The 24379-nt window shown below is 44.7% G+C and overlaps 1 protein-coding gene across 1 annotated transcript in view; it reads left to right on the forward strand.

Moving 5' to 3' along the window:
* LOC142588712 (uncharacterized) overlaps positions 1-24379 on the forward strand; it is a 70181-nt gene that overhangs the window by 26509 nt on the left and 19293 nt on the right. The window contains exon 9 of the mRNA XM_075700530.1: positions 10163-10397. Within this exon, the coding sequence (XP_075556645.1) occupies positions 10163-10397 (235 nt within the window). The remainder of the gene's footprint in view (positions 1-10162; positions 10398-24379) is intronic.

A 24379-nucleotide genomic window follows, 5' to 3' on the forward strand; every position in this document is an offset into this window, starting at 1 on the left:
AACATAAACACTTCCTTCGTCACTATGTTATTTTTCGGAAGGATCGCGATGATGCCCTCGCATCATCAGGCGGCGTAGCCATCATAGCTGACAAATCTATAGCCTGTCAAAACTTACAGCTACAAATGCCCCTTGAGGCAGTGGCCATTCGAGCTGTACTTTTAAATAAGCTGATAACCATCTGCTCCCTATATATACCGCCACATTTTCAGCTTCACAAACAAGAATTCCAAACATTAATAGATCAGTTACCCGAACCATATCTTGCGCTTGGAGATTTAAATGCGCACAGCAACCTATGGGGCGACTCGCACAGCGACACGAGAGGTCACTTGATTCCTTTTTCTTCAGATGCAGTTCCTTTTTTCTTCAGGTGCATGTCTTTTGAATGGGAAGGAGCCCACATATTATAACATGGCAAACAAAACATACTCCTCCATAGATCTTAGCATTGCATCTCCAACTCTTCTACCTTACTTTAAATGGAAAGTTATTAAAAACCCTTACGGGAGTGACCATTTCCCTGTGGTTCTAAGCACACCATTGTCTAATGAATGCCTTCCACAATTACCTCGCTGGAGAACTGACTCAGCTGACTGGGAAAAGTTCAAAAATCTTGCTTCTTTATCCTGGGACGACGTGCGCTTTAAGCATAGACACCGCGGTTAAATATTTTACGGTTTTTCTCCTTGGCAACTCATCCAAATGTATCCCTGTAACAAGTGGACTGTCCACAAAACGCCGTCTTCCGTGGTGGAACGATGAGTGTCGAATAGCGCGTAAGAAGCAGAACAAGGCGTGGGGTTTACTTCGGGATTCTCCGACAGCAGAAAATCTAGTCAATTTCAAACAGGTCAAATCCCAGGGTCGGAGAACGCGGCGACAAGCTAGAAGAGAGAGTTGGAGAAAGTATATATCGGGCATTAACTCTTACGCTGATGAAACAAAGGTTTGGAATAGAGTGAAGAGAATAAACAGGCGACAACCTTACTCGCTGCCTTTGGTGATTACTCAAGGCGACAGCATGGAAGATCAGGCAAACTTCCTTGGCGCACATTTCGAACAGATATCCAGCTCGTCGCACTACTCTGAAGCATTCCAAAGGTACAAAAGGCAAATAGAAAGACAACCATTAGAACGGAAAAGCACAAAATGCGAGGCATACATTAGACCTTTTTGCATGGCGGAGCTTCAGGCAGCAATAAATAGCTGCAACAAATCTGCCCCAGGTGCTGACCGCATCCTATATGAAATGCTAAAACACCTACCGTCTGAATCACAAAAAACCCTTCTTTGTCTCTACAATTCTATATGGCCTTCTGGCCAAATTCCTTCTGCTTGAAAAGAGGCCATCGTAATTCCCATTTTGAAACAGGGTAGGGATCCTTCTTTGGCAAATAGTTATAGGCCTATAGCACTGACGAGCTGCTTATGCAAAGTTTTTGAGAAGATGTTAAACAGCCGGCTGGTCCACTATCTAGAAATAAACAATAAATTAGACCCATATCAATGTGGTTTCAGAGAAGGCAGATCGACGACAGATCAGCTTGTGTGCGCATAGAAATGTACATTAGGGATGCCTTTGTCCACAAACAGCTTGTGTTATCAGTGTTTCTTGACATGAAGAAGGCGTATGATACTACGTGGCGCTTCGGAATCCTTCGAGATCTTTCTGCAATGGGTATTCGCGGCAACCTGCTGAGAATAATTGAGTTATCTCTCTGACAGGACATTTCGTGTTAGAGTTGGCAACGTGCAGTCTCGACCGTTCATACAGGAGACAGGTGTACCGCAGGGTGGAGTACTGAGCTGTACATTATTTATTGTTAAAATGAACTCCCTCCACACCGTTTTACCTCGCACGCTCTTCTACTCTGTCTATGTGGACGATGTACAGATAGGGTTCAGGTCATGCAATCTTAGCATTTGCGAGAGGCAGCTACAGCTTGGCTTGAATAGATTCTCAAGGTGGGCAGACGAGAATGGTTTTAAATTAAACCCCCAAAAAAGCACATGTGTCCTATTTTCAAACAGGAAAGGTGTACTACCACAACCAGATATTAACCTTAATGGAGAAAGACTAACTGTCAGCCCTGAACACAAATTCTTAGGTATTATCCTGGACACAAAACTTAACTTCATTCCCCACCTAAAATATCTTAAAGAAAAGTGCCTGCAGACCATGAACCTCCTCAAGCTGCTCTCTCGAACAACCTGGAGCAGTGACAGGAAGTGTCTGCTTAGCCTGTATAAGAGTCTCGTACAATCACGCCTCGACTACGGAGCAGTGGTGTACCACTCCGCAACAGAGAGTGTGCTAAAGATTCTCGACCCAGTCCACAACCTCGGCATATGACTGGCAACAGGCGCCTTTAGAACGAGCCCTGTTGAAAGTTTCTACGTTGAGTCCAATGAATGGTCCTTGCATCTAAGAAGAACATTCTTAAGTTTATCATACTACACTAAGGTAAAATCAGACACCGAACATCCATGCCATTCCATCGTTAGTGACCTGTTCGCTGCCAGACTTTACCGTAACCGCCCACTTATCAGAACTCCTTTGAGCCTGCGCTTGGAAGCAATGACAGAAGAAACAGACATCCATCTCCCAGAAAACATTCTAATGCCTCCCACTCGCCTTCCACCGCCTTGGGAATGGCAGACCATGGAGTGCGATATCTCTTTTGTCGCAATAACGAAACATGCACCTGACGCACACATACGATCACACTTCCTCGAACTTCAAGCGAAGTACTGCCGTGCCGAATTTTATACAGATGCTTCGAAATCATCTGCTGGTATTGCGTATGCAGCTCTTGGGCCATTTTTTCCCACCTTCAATTCTCTAAATCCTAACACAAGTATTTTCACCGCTGAGGTGTACGCGATACTCTCAGCTGTAAAACACATCAGACAAAGAAATCTCAATAAGGCCATCATCTTCACTGATTCATTAAGCGTAATAAGGGCCCTAATGAGTTTTCGGAAACATACGAACCCTGTTTTTAATGAACTATACACACAACTATGCTTAGCCTTAACATACAAACAAAATATCGTCCTATGTTGGGTACCTGGCCATAGGGGCATAAAAGGTAATGTAGCTGCTGACGAAAGTGCAACGTCAGTCGCCTTTAATGAAACGGATGTGAATAAACCCATAGCAGCAACAGAACTTAAGCCCATCTTACGCCATAAACTGAGGAAGTACTGGCAGGATCAATGGGATAAAGCAGCAGGGAATAAGCTACACGTTATCAAACCCAAATTAGGGAACTGAGTATCTGAAAGAACAGCAAGGCATAAGGAAGTGCTTCTTTGTAGATTAAGAATAGGACATACTTACGGCACTCACTCCTACCTATTGACGGGAGCGAACCTCCGACATGTACGAAATGTGGCAACAGGCTTACAGTTATTCATGTTCTTATCGAATGCACTGAAATAGAGGCAGAAAGGAAAAAGTACTTTCCCTACGCTTATCTCCAACATATACCGTTACACCCAGCATTCTTTCTGAGCAATGAGCCCCTTTTTACTTTTCAATCAGTATTAAAATTTTTATTTGAAACTGACACCCTAAATGTGATTTGGCCAGGCTACTTGTAGCACGGCCTCCACCTGGAGGTCGTAGCTGCAATAAAAACACTTTCTAGAGCACGTGCCTCCCAGCCCTTGCCTTCAAGGCCTTGCTGAGGCACTAGTGCTACAGATACTACATATTTCACTGATCATCCCTATCTCGTTAAACATCTATTGTCATCGGAGAAACGATCAATCACTGTCATTTTTAATATGTAGATATTCTTATTTTACGCACTTTAGAGCGAATAAATTTTAGGTCCTTTTACATCCACATTGCACCACACGCATATTTTGCTCTTTTTAGTGAATATTTTAGGCCACTATACAGCCGTGTTTCATTACTCCCCGCAATTAAAACCCATATATCATTGAGAAGCACTGATCATCGGCTTGGCGCTCTTTGGCCACATCTGGCCCTTGCGCCAATAAACACTACTAATCAATCAATGAAGACCTTCTTACGGAGGAAACTATGGAACCACTGGCAACGCCTATGGGATGTGGAAACAAATAATAAGCTCCACGTGATAAAGCCACAGTTGGGATTCTGGCCCTCTCTAACAAAATCGCGCCGAACAGATGTCACATTCTGTCATCTCAGAATAGGACACACATTTGGCACCCATAATTTTCTACTCACCGGAAATGACCCTCCCACCTGTGGTAGATGCGAGGAGAGGCTTACCGTCCTCCACGTCCTCCTGGAGTGCCGGAAAGCCAAATCTGAAAGAAACATTTTCCCTTAGCATACCGGCAGCACATCCCCCTTCATCCAGTAATGTTACTCGGCCCAAAACCGCTATTTGACACCAACGCAGTCCTAAGTTATCTGAAAAATGTTGTGTTGCATGTTGTTAGCCCCACATGTTCATAGCGTCTCCTCTCTTCAGAGGATGCCGCTGTGATAGTTCTTTCGTATAGCACATGCCTCTAGGCCCTTGCGTTTCAAGGGCTCCGGCGAGGCAGCAGTGCTCCAGGTAATTTTACCATCTCATATTTTCTCTTCTGCATCATTGTTTTACGATGGATTTTAATGCTCATAGAACACGTCATTTGTCATCGACATAATCTTATTACAGAAAGATTTTACGCACTACACAGCGACTATTTTTAACGCCCTTTTACAGCCACGCCACACTAACTTCATAGATCTCATACCTACATTGCAAACTCATCACCGCAGACCTGGCGTTCTTTGGCCATATCTGGCCCTTGCGCCAATAAAAACTATACATTCATTCATTGTTACAGTTGCATACAGTTTTGTGTCAGTTGATAAATTTAATATTCGTCAGGACGTTTTCACACATCTAGCCAATAGTTGTATGAGGGCGCCGTGGCATTATCATGTGCAGTTAAGATGGCAGGGCTTTGACAGAGCCGTAGGAAAGCATGACCGATCTTTAGAGGGGCATAGTGCGTACCTTGCTGCAGGGAATTGAGTAATATTGGGCTCAGGTTTTCACGGAAGCATTCTCTCGCATGCGGTTTGATTTATTTGTCTTATCCAAAAAGTGTTGAGGGCCCCTTTAAAATAAGAATTAAAAAAGTAAATACACTGAAAAATATTCTGATTGAGCACTTGGGTAGTAGTCTGCATCAGAGGAATCTTCATACGACTTACTACCAGTAGAGCAACCAGTGCTCACACCCATAGAGCAACCAGTGCCCATAACACCCATAGCATAATCTAACTGTGTATGTGAGTGCATGCAAGAATACTGTGTTGTTGTGCGCCTGTCAGAAAAACCGAACAAATCAGGAACTTGCAGTAATCCTTCATTTTGTTACCAACAAGGGGCAATCAGTTCCCGCAAACAGAGTCTTGAGAAAAGATATGCAGGCATGGCAGCATTGTTTATATACAGCATCGATTGTGAGCAACAGACGAGCAAGCATCTAGCGGTGACCCTTTGAGAGATTGGAAACCAGATAGACATCAGTTTTCACAAAGCAACAGAAACAGCCTGCAAGACAAAACTAAAACTAACCATGGCGCGCCCTCACACGCACGGATGCACAAGCGGTCGCTGAAACGCCAGCGTAATAAAGCCATGGAATGAAAACCAAGAGACAACAGAGCAAAAGAAAAAAAAATTCATTGTGTTCACACAGGGTGACAGCACTTGCTGGGTAACAATGAGTTGAAAAATTGATGCATTTGTCAAACATACAGATGGTGCTGTATTATTTACAGCATTGACCCTCAAAGGGCTCATGGATCTTCACCATAGGCGTATCTGCCGGGGAGTAGGGGTGTTACGATCGGCCAGCAGGGGAAGCAACCTTCCAGCCTCTCCTGCCCTACCGTAACAAATCGCTTCGCGAGTCTCACAATGCATCGCCTCCAACAGGCCAGTAGTACATTTGCCCCCGTTTTGGAAAGCGGAAACTGTGAGCTGCACCCTGGCAAAACCAACACAACAGCAGCTGAGGCCAAACTTTTCTTTCAGAATAGCACCGATACAAGTATACTTTTTTTTTCTATGTATCCCCTGTCTGGGCAGCTAGGACAGTCTTTTGGGGCACACTTTGTTGCGTACTCCAGGGTAGCGTATCGTACTGCTGCCGAGTTGTAGTGACGCCTGCCTATTGAAGCTCGACCGACGTTACTATTCGGTAGCATGGCGCTGTCGGCGGGCTGCAGGCATCCAGTAGACCATGGCGACCAAGCGAGGACGAGATGGTTTCTAGCGCAAAACTTGCACTGTTTATTCAAAGGTTGATGAAAGATGATGAGAATGAAGTGATCTAAAAAAAGTACATTTCGGAGCCCCTTAAATAGGCTCTCTATAATCGTGAAAGGGACCTTGCTTCCGTCGAAGTCACGTGACCGGCACAGAGTCTGATTCACAGAAAGAGGGCCCCTCCTCCTTCGGTTATACCGAGCCTCTGGTTACACTGAGTCTGCTGCAAGGAGGAGGACGTCCTGCCTCCGGTTATACCAAGCCTCAGGTCCGGGAATCGCATACGCTTGTCCTTCTCTTTTGGACGTTGCTGGTTCGCAGAAGTTCCTCTGTAGAGCCTGACAGTTCGAGGAAAGGGTCCCTCTAAAGTGGCACACACACACACACAGAAAAGAGGCCTGAAAACACTGCGGGGCTTCCGCCAGACTGGCAGACACTCAAGATGACCATGGTGAATTCAGAAGTCACGCTTCATTTCGACGAGACATGGTGGGTGAAAGTCCTCTCTGCACGAGGTGCCAACCGTAACAGGAGAAGTCGCGCTTCATTTCGACGAGGCATGGTGGGTGAAAGTCCTTAATGCACGAGGTGCTAGACGCCAGTCGTAACAACCTCTATGCGCTGTAGCAGATGGTGCTCGGCTGGCCGTGCCTTGCACGCCTGCATTGCAGAGGAGGCTGTCTCCAAGCAGTCCAAAACAAGTTTTACCTTCCGGCCATTTGCATCATCCCATGTTTATTGGGGCTGTCTGATCTAACCATCTTTGAAAGCACAGAATCAGCTTTGCTTTTTATAATTTAGCAGTCTTTAATCATTGTTCCATTTTAGCTATTTTATCACTGGATTTAGACTTTCCTGCCTGTCTAGCAAATAAGTTTTCTATTTAGCACTTGAATTTTAGCGACTTCGAAGTTGTGAAAGTTGCTTCAAAATTAACCTAGAACTCAATTTATCATTAAAAAAACTACATGTAAGCAGCTGAAACTCACAATGCATGGGCACCGTGATGAAGCAACGGTTGCCTTTACGCTGTTAGTGTTCACATTGTGATTGTGCTTCCTAGCACTGTGGTCATCGCATCACATTGGGCTAAAAATATATAATTTTGTTTTTTCGTGTTCTGAAGATTTAGTTATTCTGTCGCAAATATCGGGAACTAGAATAATTGAGAGGTAATGGAGACCAAGTGCCTTCTTGTGCTGGGAGAACTAGGTTATTTGTGTTCTTTTGAATGGTGCTGTATTTTTAACCTGCCAATCTGAAGGTAAATGCAGGATTTAAGCTGTAGCATCCATTATGCGAATATATTGGTGAGGTAAAAGCTCTGTACCCCCTGCTGGTAAATTCACTGGTTATCCTTCACCTTCATGGGCATTAACATGCATGAAATGTCTAGGTCAATGATTTACTTCATTTCACTGTATGCTATAGTTTTCCAAACTGCCTACATTTTTTAAAATCCACTTAACAGTATTAGCGAGAATTTGACTTTTCTGGCTCACTTCAGCAACATGCTTAAAAATATTTTGGGAACACTATACTGTAATGGTTCATTATGTGTGATTGATAACCAGATCTGTCCATGCAAAGATAACTCGTTGTGACAAATTTTTCAACCTCTCTTAATACAATAGTAATCCACAAATATCCTATGCAGTTAAACCTCTATATAACGAAGTCTGTAAAACTGGCAATTCGCTTTGTTATATTGAAATATTTTTATACTGAAATTCAACCTTTCATGCAAATAAGTAGTCACTGATGGATTTTTCTTGCACGGAAGGAACCGAAAAATTTTCCAAATTATTGGGCAATTGAAAAAGGCAAATTTGAACAAGAAATTAATTCATTTTGTTGAATTTGAGAGTCAGCTTTGGAAGATAGGGTTTCATGCCGTGTCGACGATATCTTCACATTGGTGGTATGAAGCGAAACCAGCCACGCTTTCACATCCACTCAGCCCTCATGGCTGATGGTGTCGCCTGTAGTGGGGCAACGCTATTATGGAAAGCGCCTCGCGCTTCAACGCGTCTCTAAAAGTCTAGAGTATGCAGCCTCTAGACTAAACATGGAGGAAGACAGCGCACATGATGCTGTGCCATTTTGGCATGGCCATTCATTGCACACACAGCAGATTACTTTTAAAACGGGACACACAGGCTATGTATGCGCTCGGCCATGCTGACAGCTATGCACAATCATGGCTGTGCTAGAAAAGGAGCTCGCTCGAACCTGCCCCCCTCACGCAGGAAGACATAGCTCATCAAGCCGCCATCCTTATTGGCGCGATAGGATCTTGCCACACTTGGACTTTATACGGAACATCACTCCGCTTTGGTGGTTGCTCTTGGTCGTGCAGCACATAATTTGAGAGGTGCATTCCTTCACAAGCAACCGTTTGTAATTCCGCCATTTGACCCTCTGCATCGGCAGAACTTTTAACTTATTGTCTTGGTAATGCTTTGCAGCGGCAGTGAAATTTCATTATATTGAGGTTCTAAATAAATGGTTCTATGGACAAGAAGTTCTAAAAAGTTAGATACTTCGTTATATCAAGAATTTCGTTATGTTGAAGTTTGTTATATCAAGGTTTAACTGTGCGCACACACACGAAGTGAACATTTCTCCAGATATTCCAGTTATTTTAAAAACATACAAAAGAAACAGAAGAATGTGCAAAAGGTTTATTTTCTTCCAACGTGTTTCGGCCGAGGTCCAGCCTGTATATATATATATATATATATATATATATATATATATATATATATATATATATATATATATATATATATATATATATATATATAGAGAGAGAGAGAGAGAGAGAGAGAGAGAGAGAGAGAGAATGGAGTGGAGGTATGGCATTCCCGCGCACACACACACACATACGCATGAAAAATAGTGCGTGCCAATGATTTTCACTCAATTTATTCTCTCTTTGTCTGTACATAGCAGATATCATAATCCAATCCACTGTACCCCCTAGTGCACATGATGAGAAGATATTAGATTACATGTGCATGCAATGCAGCTAGCAACACTCAAATTTTGTGCTTTGAGCTGCTTATAAGTACTGAACAAAAATATTTTGGCTAGGACATGCAGGGAGGCAGAGCAGCGATGGCAGTTTTATAACATGTGTGGAGAACCATTAAAGTTGTTCCCTACACAATTGTGCAGGAACGGGTAGGATTTGCACAGGATAGCTTATAATTGCAGTGCCATACTCAGCTATTCACTACGTATGGCTCTGTAAGCCCTAACATGCACACAGATGTAGGGGCTTTTTTCTTTAACCCCTTAATTCCCGATGACGATATAACTCACCATCACAACGAGCGTCCTGTGGTGCTGATGTCGATGTGTTAACTTGTCGTGAATTTTTGGCAATGTTTTGCACATGTGTATGTGTGCAGTTTCTTGTAATTTTGACAAGAAATTAATACACAATGACTCTTGGGAATTTTATTTTTTCACTTCTAAAAAATTTTTCGGATTTTGTCGCAGCAGTTATGACGTTAAGCTAATTTTTTTCAAGATGATTCCATTCTCCTCTGTTCAAAAATGGTTGTGCATTAACCTCCATAATTATGAAATGGTTATTTTTCAGTGTGTATTTATTAGCTGCTTTCGTGTGTTTCCGTACAGTCTTTTTTTTTTTTTTCTTAATCGGGCTAAATATAATTCCGCGTATCATTAGGGTGTTGTACCAACAGCAAGTAATTGTTATGTAAAAACTGATCAAAATACTTATGCCCATTTAGTTTAATACTGCTTCTTTTTTTAGTCTATAATTGGCGTAATTTTGGTTTAAGAAAAATTTCATCTTTCAAATGGTCTTGCACTCTTTCTCTTGTCGCTCAAAATATTGGGGGTTTATCTTTTTCTAGGCTTGAGGAACAGCATGATAACAGCTGCCATCATTGGGTCCCTGTTCTGCGGGTTGCTTGTTGTGGTGGCTGTCAGCTGCTCATGCCGGCTGTATGCACTGCGGCTGGCACAGCAGCAAGCAGCAGCTGCCGAGGGCCCTATGGACTCACCTCCTTTGTTTGCGGACAGTGCACCACCGGATTTTTGGTTTCGAGAGCCTCCACCACCATACGCAGTTGCTGTTGGCGACCACAGGTGCGGATCACTTCTCTCTGCCCTTTTATAGGCTTCTTTCAGGATTTCAATGGAATTATTCTAATTGCCTTCATATCATTAGAAGGATATTCCCAAGTTGTCTTCTGCCATAGTGATAAAAGGCATTTGAGTGTCGAAAGGCCTCATTCACAAGAGAGGGAACGCGCATAACTGCTCAATGGCTGGTGTGTCCAGTTGCAAGTGAGCATTTGTGGGCATGCTCTCAATCTTATCTGCAGTCACCTTCATTTTCCTCAGTTGCCTTCACTGCCATGCTAAACCTACTCTAGTATATGTCTGTTAACTCGGAAGCAGTAAAACTGGTGAAAAATAAGCTGGGGGGGGGGGGGGTCGAAATTTCACTATACTGGCCATGTATTGCAAATTCAGAAGTTTAAGTAATCCATGATTGTACAGCTGCTGTCTGCATGTAAAACACTTTGTCATGACTTGAATCGTAATTTCTGCATTTGCTCCATGTAGAACACTGCATGACCAGAGTGCACACAACCATGCTTGTGACCACCCACACAGGTATCGCACTGCCACTCGTGGTGCACATATGCGATTGTCACTTGTAACGATACTGCAATGGTAGGTCCACTTCACTGACATTGAAAAATGCAGTGAAGTGCTGCCAAGAAGGGTAGAAAATTTGGGTTATTGGTGGGAAGCTGCATCTCTTTACGGGCATTCATGTGTGTAATCTAGGTAAGCTGCCTTCCCCTTTGTGGTCCCTCACTTTCATTCCTGATGTTCATCCGACTTTGACCCAGTCAGAAAAATAAGAAAAAAAAAGTAGAGGCTGAAATCTAAATTGGTAACTGCCACATTTTTCTTCCCCCCTTGTTCTCTTCCCTATGGCCTTGTGCTGTAGAGCTCGAGATCATGTGTTCAATCCCAGCTGCGGCAGCAGCATTTCGATGTGGTAAAAATGCAAGAATGCTCATGTATACTCAGATTTAGGTGCAGATTAAAGAACTCCAAGGGGTCAAAATTAATCCGGAGTCCCCCACTACGGCCTGCCTCATATACCGTACATACAGTAAAACCTCGTTCATACGATCTTGTTACATATGACTTTCCGGAACCAATGTTTGCGATCGAGAACACAAGAAATGACCCAGTACAGTTACCATGGTAGAGTGTATAAGCGCGACTGAACGAGGACGTAGAAAGAAACAGATACACAGACACAGCGTGTTTCTTTCTACGTCCTCGTTCAGTCACGCTTATGCACTCTACCATGGATTCTAACCAACTAGCCCGCCAACATGTTTTAACCAAGTACAGTTGCACTTGCTTCATTTTTATCAGTTCATACAATTGCAGAAAACATAATTTCAGTACTAACATTTGATACATCACCAAACTGCGTTCATACGATACATTTTCCGGCCGCTAGATCCCATGTAAACAAATAAAGGTGCAAGGCACGCACAATCGAGAACAGTAGCCACCTGCCGTAGCAGATTCCCTGCAATACTTGCCCGCCCGTTTCGCAAGAAAACGCCGGCGCGCACTCTGTCTCCTATTCTGGTACAGTCGACTTCCATTAATTTGATCCTGATGGGACTGACAAAACTGGTCAAATTATCCAGTAAGTCGAATTAAACAAAAGCCAGCAAAAATGTCAAAATGTGCCTCGATTCACTCGGAAGTATCGCCTTTAAAGCTAGCTTCGCCGCACTACAGTCATGTTATTCAGTGAAGCATATGAAGCGGGAGGGTGCCACTGTTACAGTACATTGCATGGTTCCTTAAATTACAGATGCACATGTGCTGTCTGGTCACAGTACGAGCACTGAGGTCCTTTTGTTGGCCCAGATTGTCCCCTCAGCTTTCTGAACTTTTTCATCTTATTGCCATCCTGTTCGCTAGCTGTCCCAAAACACAGATTTTTCTCCACTCCTCTGTGCACAGTGTGTGCATCAAGATCTAATGGAACCCAGCGCTAATAGGGCCCAGATGGTGCATGTGCACATGTGCAACTAGACCTCGTTAGCAGTCTCATATGAGACACACATGGCAAGCAAAATTAGGGCTCAAATTGTCACAGCAATGTCAGAAACAGCTCTGAATGGCTGCCAGTATGCTTATTGGGCATCACGTGCTTATACGGTGACCGGAGACAGCATGTGTGCACTTGTATAATTAATAAATGCATACTATGTCCCCTGACAGTGGCCCCTTTCCAATATTGGTATGCTTCAACGCATAAAGGTCAACCTCCATGGAACAAAGTTTCGCAACGAATTTCGCATGACGAAAAATCCAGTGCGAATCGCTACCGCCATATCGTGCCAACTGTGCAGTCGGCACAGCCTACGAGTACTCATTGTGGCCAGACAAGCTAGACTACGAAAGCATCATCGGCGAATGAAAGCAGAAAGTAAAAATGTGCCTAAACCAATGTTTTTTAAACGCAAACTAAGGCAACTTACTTGAAAAAGTGCGTACATAAGTGTTCGCTGTTAGACAGGACCTATTTAGGTTGCTACTTTTTTTTGCTATATGTGACATGATGGTATTTAGCGAATACTATCCCTCGTCTGTGACCCTGTGTTTGTTTACAGCTCATTCCGTTCACATGCAGCTGAATTTTTCTCCCATGTGCTTTCGCCTTCGAGCCCGCCCTGCAATCGAGGAAACACTGAAAGCTATTTGTGTGACGACAGACAAGGCAATCGTCCGTCAAAACTGTCCTCCTGCTGTATCATGTTGCGGGTCTGCATGGGCAGAGCATCATCAGGAAGTGAAGCCTCTAACAACATAGCATAAACAAAACAAGCAGTGGCCACATACTATTCACTACAAAATTGAGATAGAACAACCAACAAGGAGGGGAAACAGCACTGGAAAACAAGCATTTGAAGCGAAGGTAGTAAATAGCCCAACAGTAGCAAAGCGTCGACAACCAAAACCCCGCCAACGGGCGACCGACGGAAGCCAAGCTCTGTGTTATGGTCCAATTGGTCCACACTCTCCGCTGCGCGCATGTTTATGGGCGGCGGTTCGCTGGGCGGCGAATATCTGAAAAGAGTGGATCGGGGGCAAACAGCCAGATTTTGGATGTCGAGTGGTGGCCGCCGAAAGTTGGTCGCTTTTTCGCTCCATGGAGGTTGGCCTTAAAGGGCCCCTCACCAGGCCCCATAGCAAATTTTGGTTATACGCTGGAAGTTGTTACGTGTCCTCTAGGGAGTGTTCTGCCACAAAAATTTTTCGAGTCGGCTCATTAATAGTTGAGATAGAAATATTTCAGTGCCACGAACCCATGATTTCACCAGGCGGGCTCCACTGTATAGCGAGACTCCCTCTCCACTCGCCCCGTCTAGCCTTCGCAAGCGAAATTCCTTCCCTGCATTCTCACATGCCGGACCTCGAGGATCGCATGACGCATACGTCACGGGCCCCACCTTCACTTCTTTGTTTCTCCTCACTCCCCTCCCCCCCTCCCTCGGCGCTACGCATTTCCGTTGACGGTGCCTCGCGTGAGCTGTTGTCTCGTTCGCGCAGCGCACGATTTTGCACGCTGTGCACAATGAAACATGACTCCAGTCCAGTCATAATCCAGTCCTACACGTATACTGAGATACTGAGGCAGAACAAGCGGATCACAGAGCATGCTCACGTGATTGAGCACGGTAAAAAACGGCATAGTTTCGGTACGTACGCATGTGACCGCATGACCGTGGGAACAAGCAGACCAAGCGGAAGTACATCTCTCTTGGTTCTGTGCGAAGTAAAGCAAAAAATACGCGGACATTCCATTTGTGTGTTTTTTATTTCTCTAAACTTCAATTCGTCAATTCAAGCAACAGATCACACGAATAATAGATGGTGCCTTGAATAATTCTCGAAGTCACATGTCACCATGAGCGACGTCACACTGCGGACTCTAGTACGTAGGCGTAGGGACGCGACTACGTCATCCTCCGACTTGGAGCGCGGCGGCCGCGAGGAGAAGGAAAAATGGCGTTCAGTTTGAAATTTCATATCTTTCCGCTACGTGTAGCGATGTAATACTTTGCAGACACAATCGTTATCACGCAGTGTATGCTCTACGCTTGTCAGCTCAAGATGTCCAGACCTGGTGAGGTTTTTTTTATTATTATTGATGAAATTTGGCATGCAGGTGTGATTTGTTATGCTGATATCATAACTAAAATCAGTTTTGTGCTATCATAGATTTCGGGTTACAACACTTGACAGCCTCTAATGGTGATCCCCAAATTAATTACACATAAGTTAACCAAGATTTTCACATCAGCATGTTCACAAAGGCCCATTCTGTGCAATAACGGTATTGGTTTATTTTTAAATGCCAAAATGAGCATAATTTTTTAACTTTCCTATGCGTATAGTTTTACAAACGACTTTTGCAAAAAGCCATTATAAATTTTTTTATGAAGTGCAGATAAAAATAGACAGCTTTATTGCATTCATCAACATTTCAGATCTAAGTGCAAAATACAGATTGATATTGTGTTCATTCGTTGTGAAATGGCACTGGGATGACTGAAAGCAACTGCATAAGATATGATAGCCGAGAAAACGGAGCTCAGTTTAATTTGTTGTAAACATTCAAATCTTTACTTTGAGCACCTAAAATCCACCTAGGATGTAGTCCTTGCCTGTGAGGACACGTTTTCTTTACATTTTGATTTAGTTTTTGCTTCTTTGCAGCAGTTTCATGCACCTTAGTATAAGCTTTTTAATGCATTGTGCATCCATGCATCGTGCAGAGGTGGATGACAGCACATTCAAAACGTCCGCTCTTGTCTCCTCTTGTTGCACAACGTCTTCATTAGTGAGAGTTGGAGCTGAAATCCACAGCTGAATATTTGATGCGAAAACTTCTGCTCTTGACGATGTCATGTTGCAATCACGACCACACGCGGACGCACCGTCACCATAGCCCATGGTCACGTCGTCAGCACCGCACGCAGACATGCGTTCTTGGTCATCCACATGCGCCGGTTGTGCTTTGTCGGCACAGTTGGTGGCATCTCCTTCTACGAGTAGTTTTCTCCTCTGTTCCACGCTTTTTTGTGGTCTTCCATATGCGTGGGCCATTCAGAACTTGCTTCCTTTGGGGCTCATGACAGAACATGTGTGTTAAGCTGCCACGATCATCAATCACATTGATCGGAATAAGCAGCTCGTTGCTGCGCAAATGCGTGTGAGAGAGGTTCATCAGCAATTCAAACCTACAACAGCTAATAAGAGTGTGCCGTGTGCCCCACGTGACTGCTGCGCCTAATCGCAATGCCATCTTTGCCTTCTTTTTGCTCGCATTTGCTGCTTTATTTTTCGGTGGAGAAATATGTCGCTATGGCTATCTTGAGCTCCGATCTCTCCTCTTTATGATGATATGAAGATGGCAGTGCTGCATCAATGGATAGCTGAGCAATCTGCGGTACAATGGCGGCTCCCGAAGCCCGATTTTTTTCACAGTTTTTAATGACAGCACTCTAGGAAAGCGTTGTTTTCTTGATGTATACTGCATATTTTGTTATAATATTTCACCACAAGGTAATTGAATATCTGTGGATCACGAAAAAAAAGAAATCAGAAAATCGAAAATTTTGACTATTTGACCCCTTCAATTTCCATGTCCCCCCTTAACACGACTGTATTGCAGCGAAACTGACCAGCCAAGTGTGAATTTGGCGAAGGCCAATTTTGAGATTGAAATAACAAAAGTTTGGGCCCATAGAAATGTATGGGTGCTGGCCGGGACCTTCTATTGTGATCAAATTAATCTGAGTTGAATTAATGGAAGTCTACTGTAGCAGCAAATCTTCATCCAGCTCGTCGCATGCTGCATTCACAGCTCTCGTCACAAACCCTATTGCGATAAGCATCTTCACCTATCCGTTTCACATTGCCGAAGGTGTAGTGCTTTCGGAAGTGTCCTGCACGCATTTAATAGGTGATAACCCAAACCAGTGCAGCAGTGGCGTAGATGTAGACCATCCACCTCGCATGCAAGAGGACCGTGGTTCGAATGCCGGTGCCGCACAATTTTCTACCGGATTAAAAACAAAAAATCTGCGTGTTGATAAAATTGCATAAACAGGCCTGTAGTGCGGCCTGATCCCGGTTACCACAACTGGTAACACACTCCCTCGCCAGAGCAGGATTGGCCACCCTGGTGCAGTACTTGGCCACAACCTCCTATATGAATACAACAATCAAACCCTGGCCCTCAGTCCCCAGCAGCTGCGAAGTCACCGACCACGGCGGCGGTCAGACTTGCCACGCAGCAGAGGGTGCTAAGAATCCCTGGCTCCGGACAGGCCGCCATTGGAATATGAACCTGGCAACGTTTAACGCTAGAACGTTATCTAGTGAGGAGAGTCTAGCAGTGCTATTGGAAGACTTAGAGGGCAGTAAATGGGATATAATAGGGCTCAGTGAAGTTAGGAGGACAAAAGAAGCATATACAGTGCTAAAAAGCGGGCACGTCCTGTGCTACTGTGGCTTAGCGGAGAGACGAGAACTAGGAGTCGGATTCCTGATTAATAAGGATATAGCTAGTAACATACAGGAATTCTATGGCATTAACGAGATGGTAGCAGGTCTTGTGAAACTTAATAAGAGGTACAAATTGAAGGTAGTACAAGTCTACGCCCCTACATCCAGTCATCATGACCAGGAAGTCAAAAGTTTCTATGAAGACGTGGAATCGGCGATGGGTAAAGCCAAAACAAAATACACTATACTGATGGGCGACTTCAATGCCAGGGTAGGCACGAAGCAGGCTGGAGACAAGTCAGTGGGGGAATATGGCATAGGCTCTAGGAATAGCAGGGGAGAGTTATTAGCAGAGTTTGCAGAACAGAATAATATGCGGACAATGAATACCTTCTTCCACAAACGGGATAGCTGAAAGTGGACATGGAGGAGCCCGAATGGCGAGACTAGAAATGAAATAGACTTTATATTCTGCGCTAACCCTGGCATCATACAAGATGTGGATGTGCTCGGCAAAGTGCACTGCAGTGACCATAGGATGTTAAGAACTCGAATTAGGCTAGACTTGAGGAGGGAATGAAAGAAACTGGTACATAAGAAGTCGATCAATGAGTTAGCGGTAAGGGGGAAAATAGAGGAATTCCGGATCAAGCTACAGAACAGGTATTCAGCTTTAACTCAGGAAGAGGACCTCAGTGTTGAAGCAATGAACGACAATCTTGTGGGCATCATTAAGGAGTGTGCAATAGAAGTCGGTGGTAACTCCGTTAGACAGGATACCAGCAAGCTATCGCAGGAGACGAAAGATCTGATTAAGAAACGCCAATGTGTGAAAGCCTCTAACCCTACAGCTAGAATAGAATTGGCAGAACTTTCCAAGTTAATCAACAAGCGTAAGATAGCTGACATAAGGAAGTATAATGTGGATAGAATTGAACATGCTCTCAGGAACGGCGGAAGCCTAAAAGCAGTGAAGAAGAAACTAGGAATAGGCAAGAATCAGATGTATGTGTTTAGAGACAAAGCCGGCAGTATCATTACTAATATGGATGAGATAGCTCAAGTGGCTGAGGAGTTCTATAGAGATTTGTACAGTACCAGTGGCACCCACAACGATAATGGAAGAGAGAATAGTCTATAGGAATTTAAAATCTCCACAAGTAACGCCGGAAGAAGTAAAGAAAGCCTTGGGAGCTATGCAAAGGGGGAAGGCAGCTGGGGAGGATCAGGTAACAGCAGATTTGCTGAAGGATGGTGGGCAGATTGTTCTAGAAAAACTGACCACCCTGTATACGCAATACCTCATGACTTCGAGCTTACCGGAATCTTGGAAGAACGCTAACATAATCCTAATCCATAAGAAAGGGGACGCCAAAGACTTGAAAAATTAGACCGATCAGCTTACTGTCCGTTGCCTACAAAGTATTTACTAAGGTAATCTGAAATAGAATCAGGAACGCCTTAGACTTCTTTCAACCAAAGAACCAGGAAGGATTCTGTAAAGGCTACTCCACAATAGACTATATTCACACTATCAATCAGGTGATAGAGAAATGTGCGGAATATAAACAACCCTTATATATAGCTTTCATTGATTACAAGAAAGCGCTTGATTCAGTCGAAACCTCAGCAGTCATGGAGGCATTACGGAATCGGGGTGTAGACGAGCCGTATGTAAAAATACTGAAAGATATCTATAGCGGCTCTTCAGCCACCGTAGTCCTCCATAAAGAAAGCAACAAAATCCCACTAAAGAAAGGCGTCAGGCAGGGAGATACGATCTCTCCAATGCTATTCACAGCGTGTTTACAGGAGATATTCAGAGACCTGAATTGGGAAGAATTGGGGATAAAAGTTAATGGAGATCTTTAGTAACTTGCGATTCGCTGATGATATTGCCTTGCTTAGTAACTCAGGAGACCAATTGCAATGCATGCTCACTGATCTGGAGAGGCAAAGTAGAAGGGTCGGTCTGAAAATTAATCTGCTGAAAACTAAAGTAATGTTTAACAGTCTCGGAAGAGAACAGCCGTTTACGATAGGTAGCGAGGCACTGGAAGTGGTAAGGGAATACATCTACTTAGGACAGGTAGTGACTGCAGATCCGGATCTTGAGACTGAAGTAATCAGAAGAATAAGAAAGGGCTGGGGTGCATTTGGCAGGCATGCTCAGATCATGAACAGCAGGTTGCCATTATCCCTCAAGAGAAAAGTGTATAACCAGCTGTGTCTTACCAGTACTCGCGTACGGGGCAGAAACCTGGATGCTTACGAAAAGGGTTCTACTTAAATTGAGCACGACGCAACAAGCTATGGAAAGGAGAATGATAGGCGTAACATTAAGGGACAAGAAAAGAGCAGATTGGGTGAGGGAACAAACGCGCGTTAATGGCATCATAGTTGAAATCAAGAAAAAGAAATGGGGCATTGGCAGGACATGTAATGAGGAGGGAAGATAACCAATGGTCATTAAGGGTTACGGACTGGATTACAAGGGAAGGGTTGCGTAGCAGGGGACAGCAGAAAGTTAGGTGGGCAGATGAGATTAAGAAGTTTGCAGGGACAACATGGCCACAATTAGTACATGACCGGGGTAGTTGGAGAAGTATGGGAGAGGCCTTTGTCCTGCAGTGGGCGTAACCAGGCTGACGATGACAATGACGACAGTGAACCCAAACCTGCCACCATTCCCTGCTGCAGGCCGCTCGAAATAAGTGTCACGTTTTGCTCTGGCAGCATTGTATCCTGGCGTCCTTCGCTAGTTTGATTTCATTTCGATTTCCTATTGCTGTCGCCACATAAAGTGCCCATAGCAATTAACCACCAAGTGGCACGTAAATACTTCCCACCAAAATGCCCTGCTCAATAAAGCTGCTGACGCAGACTGAATTCGAGGAGCACAAACGTAAGCTTACCAGTGCCACAGAAACAATTTGAGCACACAGAGCGAGCTGTCACATCGTATTTTTTAAACTCCGCGAGCTTTCGTTTTTCCCGAATAAAAACGGCCATGCTAAGTCTATCTTGTTGGAAGTACCTGGGTTGGGCAATATTTGTGAAGTTTCACAACTTTCCTATTGACACCTGAACGTTTGAAGCTATGTTTAAAAATTTAATTAATTTGTCTCGGCTAATTATTTTTAAAAAAAGATGAGCAAAAGAATGGTACTGTAAGTTTAGACAAACGCTAACAACATCCACAGGATTTCTGTTCTGAAGTACGCATAGGTTTTTTCAAAATCTTGGTCCAAGTTAGCTTGGACACCCTGTATATTCCTGTGCAACTCCAAGGGGTTCGCAAGTCTCTTTTCTGAGTGCATGCCATCAGTGATTGTATAGAAGTTAAGGAGGCAAGTATTGTAGCTGACTGTAGTGTGCATTGACTATTGTCGCATCCCCCCCCCCTGTTTTTTTTTTTTTTTGTGATGCAGATCAAGGTATACTGAATGTGTTCTGTCATTCTCCTACAGTCGAAACCCTTTACAATTAAATTCTCGTGACAACGAAATATTCTCTTATCCCCAGCAAACGCCATAGGATTCAATGCATTTCGTACCTCTCAACAACGAAATGTTGCTGTACTACAAACCCGTATCAACGAAATTTGTCGAAATGTAGCCCCGCATATTACCTACTTGCGCAAGGCTAGCATGCTCCAAAATGTGCTCAAATGCCATTGCTTTGCTTTAAAATTGCATAAAATACCACCGCGGGGGCACTGCCACTTTTGTTTACAAAAACAACCAAGTGCCGGGAGCAATCCGCCTCTTTCATGATCCTGTGCTGCCCTCTGACGCACGCCGCTGCAAAAGTTTTGGAAGGGTGATGGGGATTTCGCCGGTTGATTTGTCTACCTGCGCCTATGTTGAGTGTGCGTCGGTTGTGCATTTAATGGATCACGATTCATTATTAATGGTTTCTCTGGGGCAGCATGTCATTCACCCATCGAGTATAGTGGGTGAATAGGCCAGAGTGCGCTGCTGTGGTAACAGCGCGGCCTATAAAGGCACGCTGAGTTCCATCTGCTGACGCGGCTGCCTTGGAGTTCGCTGTCGCTGATGTCTGTGCTTGCACATCGCTTTTTGTATTCCTTTTAGTCATTCACTAAACATTTTGCACATTCAAGATGCCTTCAAGCGCAGCCTTCCACGTCGGATCAGCCAAAGCGGTGCATTTGTTTACATCTACATCTACAGCTTCAGATCGCTGTTAGTTTCGGATATTGTAGAAACGGCGCATCGCTGATGTGAAATAATCTCAAACGTAGCAAAACATACTTACCTGCACATGTGAGCCGCGTTGTTCCTCCCTGGACGAGTCAATATGCGCGGCCGAGCCACTTAAACAACTACAACTATAATCTATACATATATGTTACGGGCTGTTACAACTGCTTCTCGCTTTTCTTTAACCATCATACTTACAGTTTGCGCGTACCATAAAGTATTATTACAGAATACTGTGCTCGACATAAGCCCCCACTTATAGGCTGTGTAGTTCTCTCGCGAAAACGCAGCTGCCATCGCTGACACCGTTGGTTACTGAGCGAGTTTATGCTGCTGTACCGAATGCACTGTCTCTTCTTTTCCATTTGATGCAGAGCTAGACAGTGCTTCTGTGGAATTAAGAAATGTGTCAGCGTACCAACACACTCAGACCCACCATCTACGGGAATGCGACAGGCAGCGTTTGGGAACGGTGACTAAAGTAGAAGATGTTGGCACAGCGCTCTTTCGCCGCTTGCCGCTTATTGCGCATGTGCTGTGCGAAGTGAAGAGTAGTTATCAAATCGCTATAGGGCCACAAGTGAACTACAAGAGCGGTTTCCTTCATCCTGACTGCTTATTCTTTAAGTTCAGGTCCATCGGTAGCGGGTGCACAAGCTCGATGGGGTCAGGCCTAACCAAACCTTCGCTAAACAGGATCAACGTATTGGCTCAGACTTCCCGCGCACGGCTTGACAAAGTTCACGAGCACGGCTTGAAAGGACTGAAGCTTGTGCATTTCAACTTTGAAGGCACGTTGACGCATCTTGAGCGCGAATAATTATATTTACAAGTGGATGAGGTGCAGCCATCACGTTGTCAGTTCGATGGCTGATTGCGTAGGGTTCGGTCGAGCGATCACGGTCAGCACGCTGTTTTTGTCGGTGCCATCATTGACAAGAAAGCCTGTCGCACTATATGGCAACTTGCACCCGTCGGTTCCATCGTTGTTGGACTATTATGATCAAATGGTCTCAGTGATTAAGTGCTGAATAGTCGGCCAATCGTCGGCGTCAGCGTTTTGTCGGTCTCGTATCGACCCAGTGTTACCACGCCTTAAACGAGTATGTGAAGTCAGGCACGCGCTGCCACCACCAGCAAGAATGGGCCGACGCTGCAAGAAGACTGCGTCAGCAACGTGTTCATGAAGTGTCGGCCAAGTGTAACATAGGGGTTTATCGATAAATTTGACAGCCGTCAATGCAAGGCGGCAACTACGTGGTTCACGGTGCAGTGCGGACGAAACCCTAGCCCTTTTCTATTTTAAAGTGTAGTTGCAGTCTTACGCTACACAGGTTTTTGGCACCGCACCGGTGTCGAGCTACCAGTAGAGTTTCAACACGGTACACGGCACAAGTGTTCGCTGCAGTGAGCATCCATGCGCTTTTTTATTAATTTTTTTTTCCGGGTACTTTCCCCTGATATCTGGCCGCGCAGCCGCGCGCGCCTCCCTTCCATAACATTTTGCGACTAATCCGCTAGGGCAGGGCGCATGCACCGTCGCGCCGTGAGAAAGGCGGATTGCATGCGCCGGAAACACGTCATGGCCGCCATCTTGTGTGATGATCACATGTTCTAAGCAGCGCGCACATTACTACCAGCATGTAACGACGGTTTTTGCATGTCTCGTGCAGTGCGTAATGTGCACCTCAGTGAGCAAAATGCAGCAAGAACAAGGAAATCCACATCCCACCAACGTGGAATATGGCGCTTGAGATGGCGGTCACAGCATAAAGTGCCACGAATCGGGCCGTGATTAAGCAATCGTTCGAGAATACACATCCCTTGCTTCAAGAATGCTGATTTCGGTGCCACCCGACAGGCATGACGTGCAGTTTCGGCACTGGACATAGACTTGTGCTAAGGGGCCGTAATCTCGATCGATTGCCTTCGGGTATACGAGATACGATCACTTTCACGCTTGGCATCGGACACGTCGGCGTCTTAGGTGACAGCGTGCACTGCAGAAAGGCTACTGCTTGCTTGGAGCGCTGTTGCTCTGCATCCGGTGCAGAATTATGCAGGATCTCGTAAAACTGATTGCATTTCCAAAAGCAATTGACCGAGAATAATGCTCCACGGTAGCACTGACACTGCTGATCGACGCACGCGGCATACTGTTTACTGTCACCATTGTGGTTGTTAGCAATGTGGCAAAGCTTGCCAAAGTAGGCTAACGGAATTTTAAAGTTTCATTCTGCGGCGCATTGCCTGTGCTGTCTCGTTTCGCATCAACGAAATTTTCATGAAAGAGAATTTTTTCGCGTTCCCCGCCGAATTCGTTATTACAAGGTTTAACTGTATAGCTTGAAGCACTTTTAATGTAACTGCTTGTAGTGTAGAACGAGATATAATCCAATCTTTCCTGACTCATGTTTATCCTTCCATAGAACTCAATGTATACACATACCACTTATAGTGCAGGAGCGTGAGACGAAATACCAGTTATAATGCTGTTGCCGGAAAATCCTGCAGTCAAACAAGGCAGCAAGTGCGCTTTTAAATGAGGCGCAATGGCTGAGGGGAGGGCAACTGGGGTGATGTAAAGGAGGAGAAGACACGAAGCGAACAAGTGAACTAGGAATGGAAGGGGGGGAAAAATTTTTAAGAGGTTAATGCAATAGCATGCAAAGATCCCTGCCTGCTCTTCACGCTTGCCGGCAACTGCAGCTTATGTAACCATAATGTTTTCCTGGAAACACTGGCGGCGAACGCGATGCACAAAGGTGAGCTTTGTGGTTCTTTTTTTTGATGGTGTTGCAACGAAACGAGCAGGCCGTGCCGCTCCTACTAAGACAAGGGGTTTGAGTTTGCGCATGACACAATTATGTTTTTTCGTATATTCAAATTACACTCCGACACTTGAGGTTACAGAATAGGTATCAAGAGAAGGGAAACGCAGTCGAGGACGGCAGAAGACTAGGTAAATCGACTAAATTTGGAAATTCGCGGGCACTAGTTGGAATCGGTTGGCGCAGGACAAGGGTAATTGGAGATCGTAGGGAGAGGCCTTCGTCCTGCAGTGGACATAAAACAGTGTTGGAATCGCACCGCTGGCACGAGTTGTTGCAAATGGGTTGCAAGCCCCAAGGGTAGCGTTGGCCTGGCGGCCTGGGGCACAACTGGAAGCATCCGAAGGTCCGAGCAAAGCATGAGTCGACTGCTAACAGAACAACTTGTTTATTCTATCATCGCATAAGAGCGGGCGGTCAGGTCGACCGAAGTGGAGAGACGGGA

The sequence above is a fragment of the Dermacentor variabilis genome, chromosome 1 (assembly GCF_050947875.1).
Source record: "Dermacentor variabilis isolate Ectoservices chromosome 1, ASM5094787v1, whole genome shotgun sequence".
NCBI classification, from domain to species: domain Eukaryota; kingdom Metazoa; phylum Arthropoda; class Arachnida; order Ixodida; family Ixodidae; genus Dermacentor; species Dermacentor variabilis.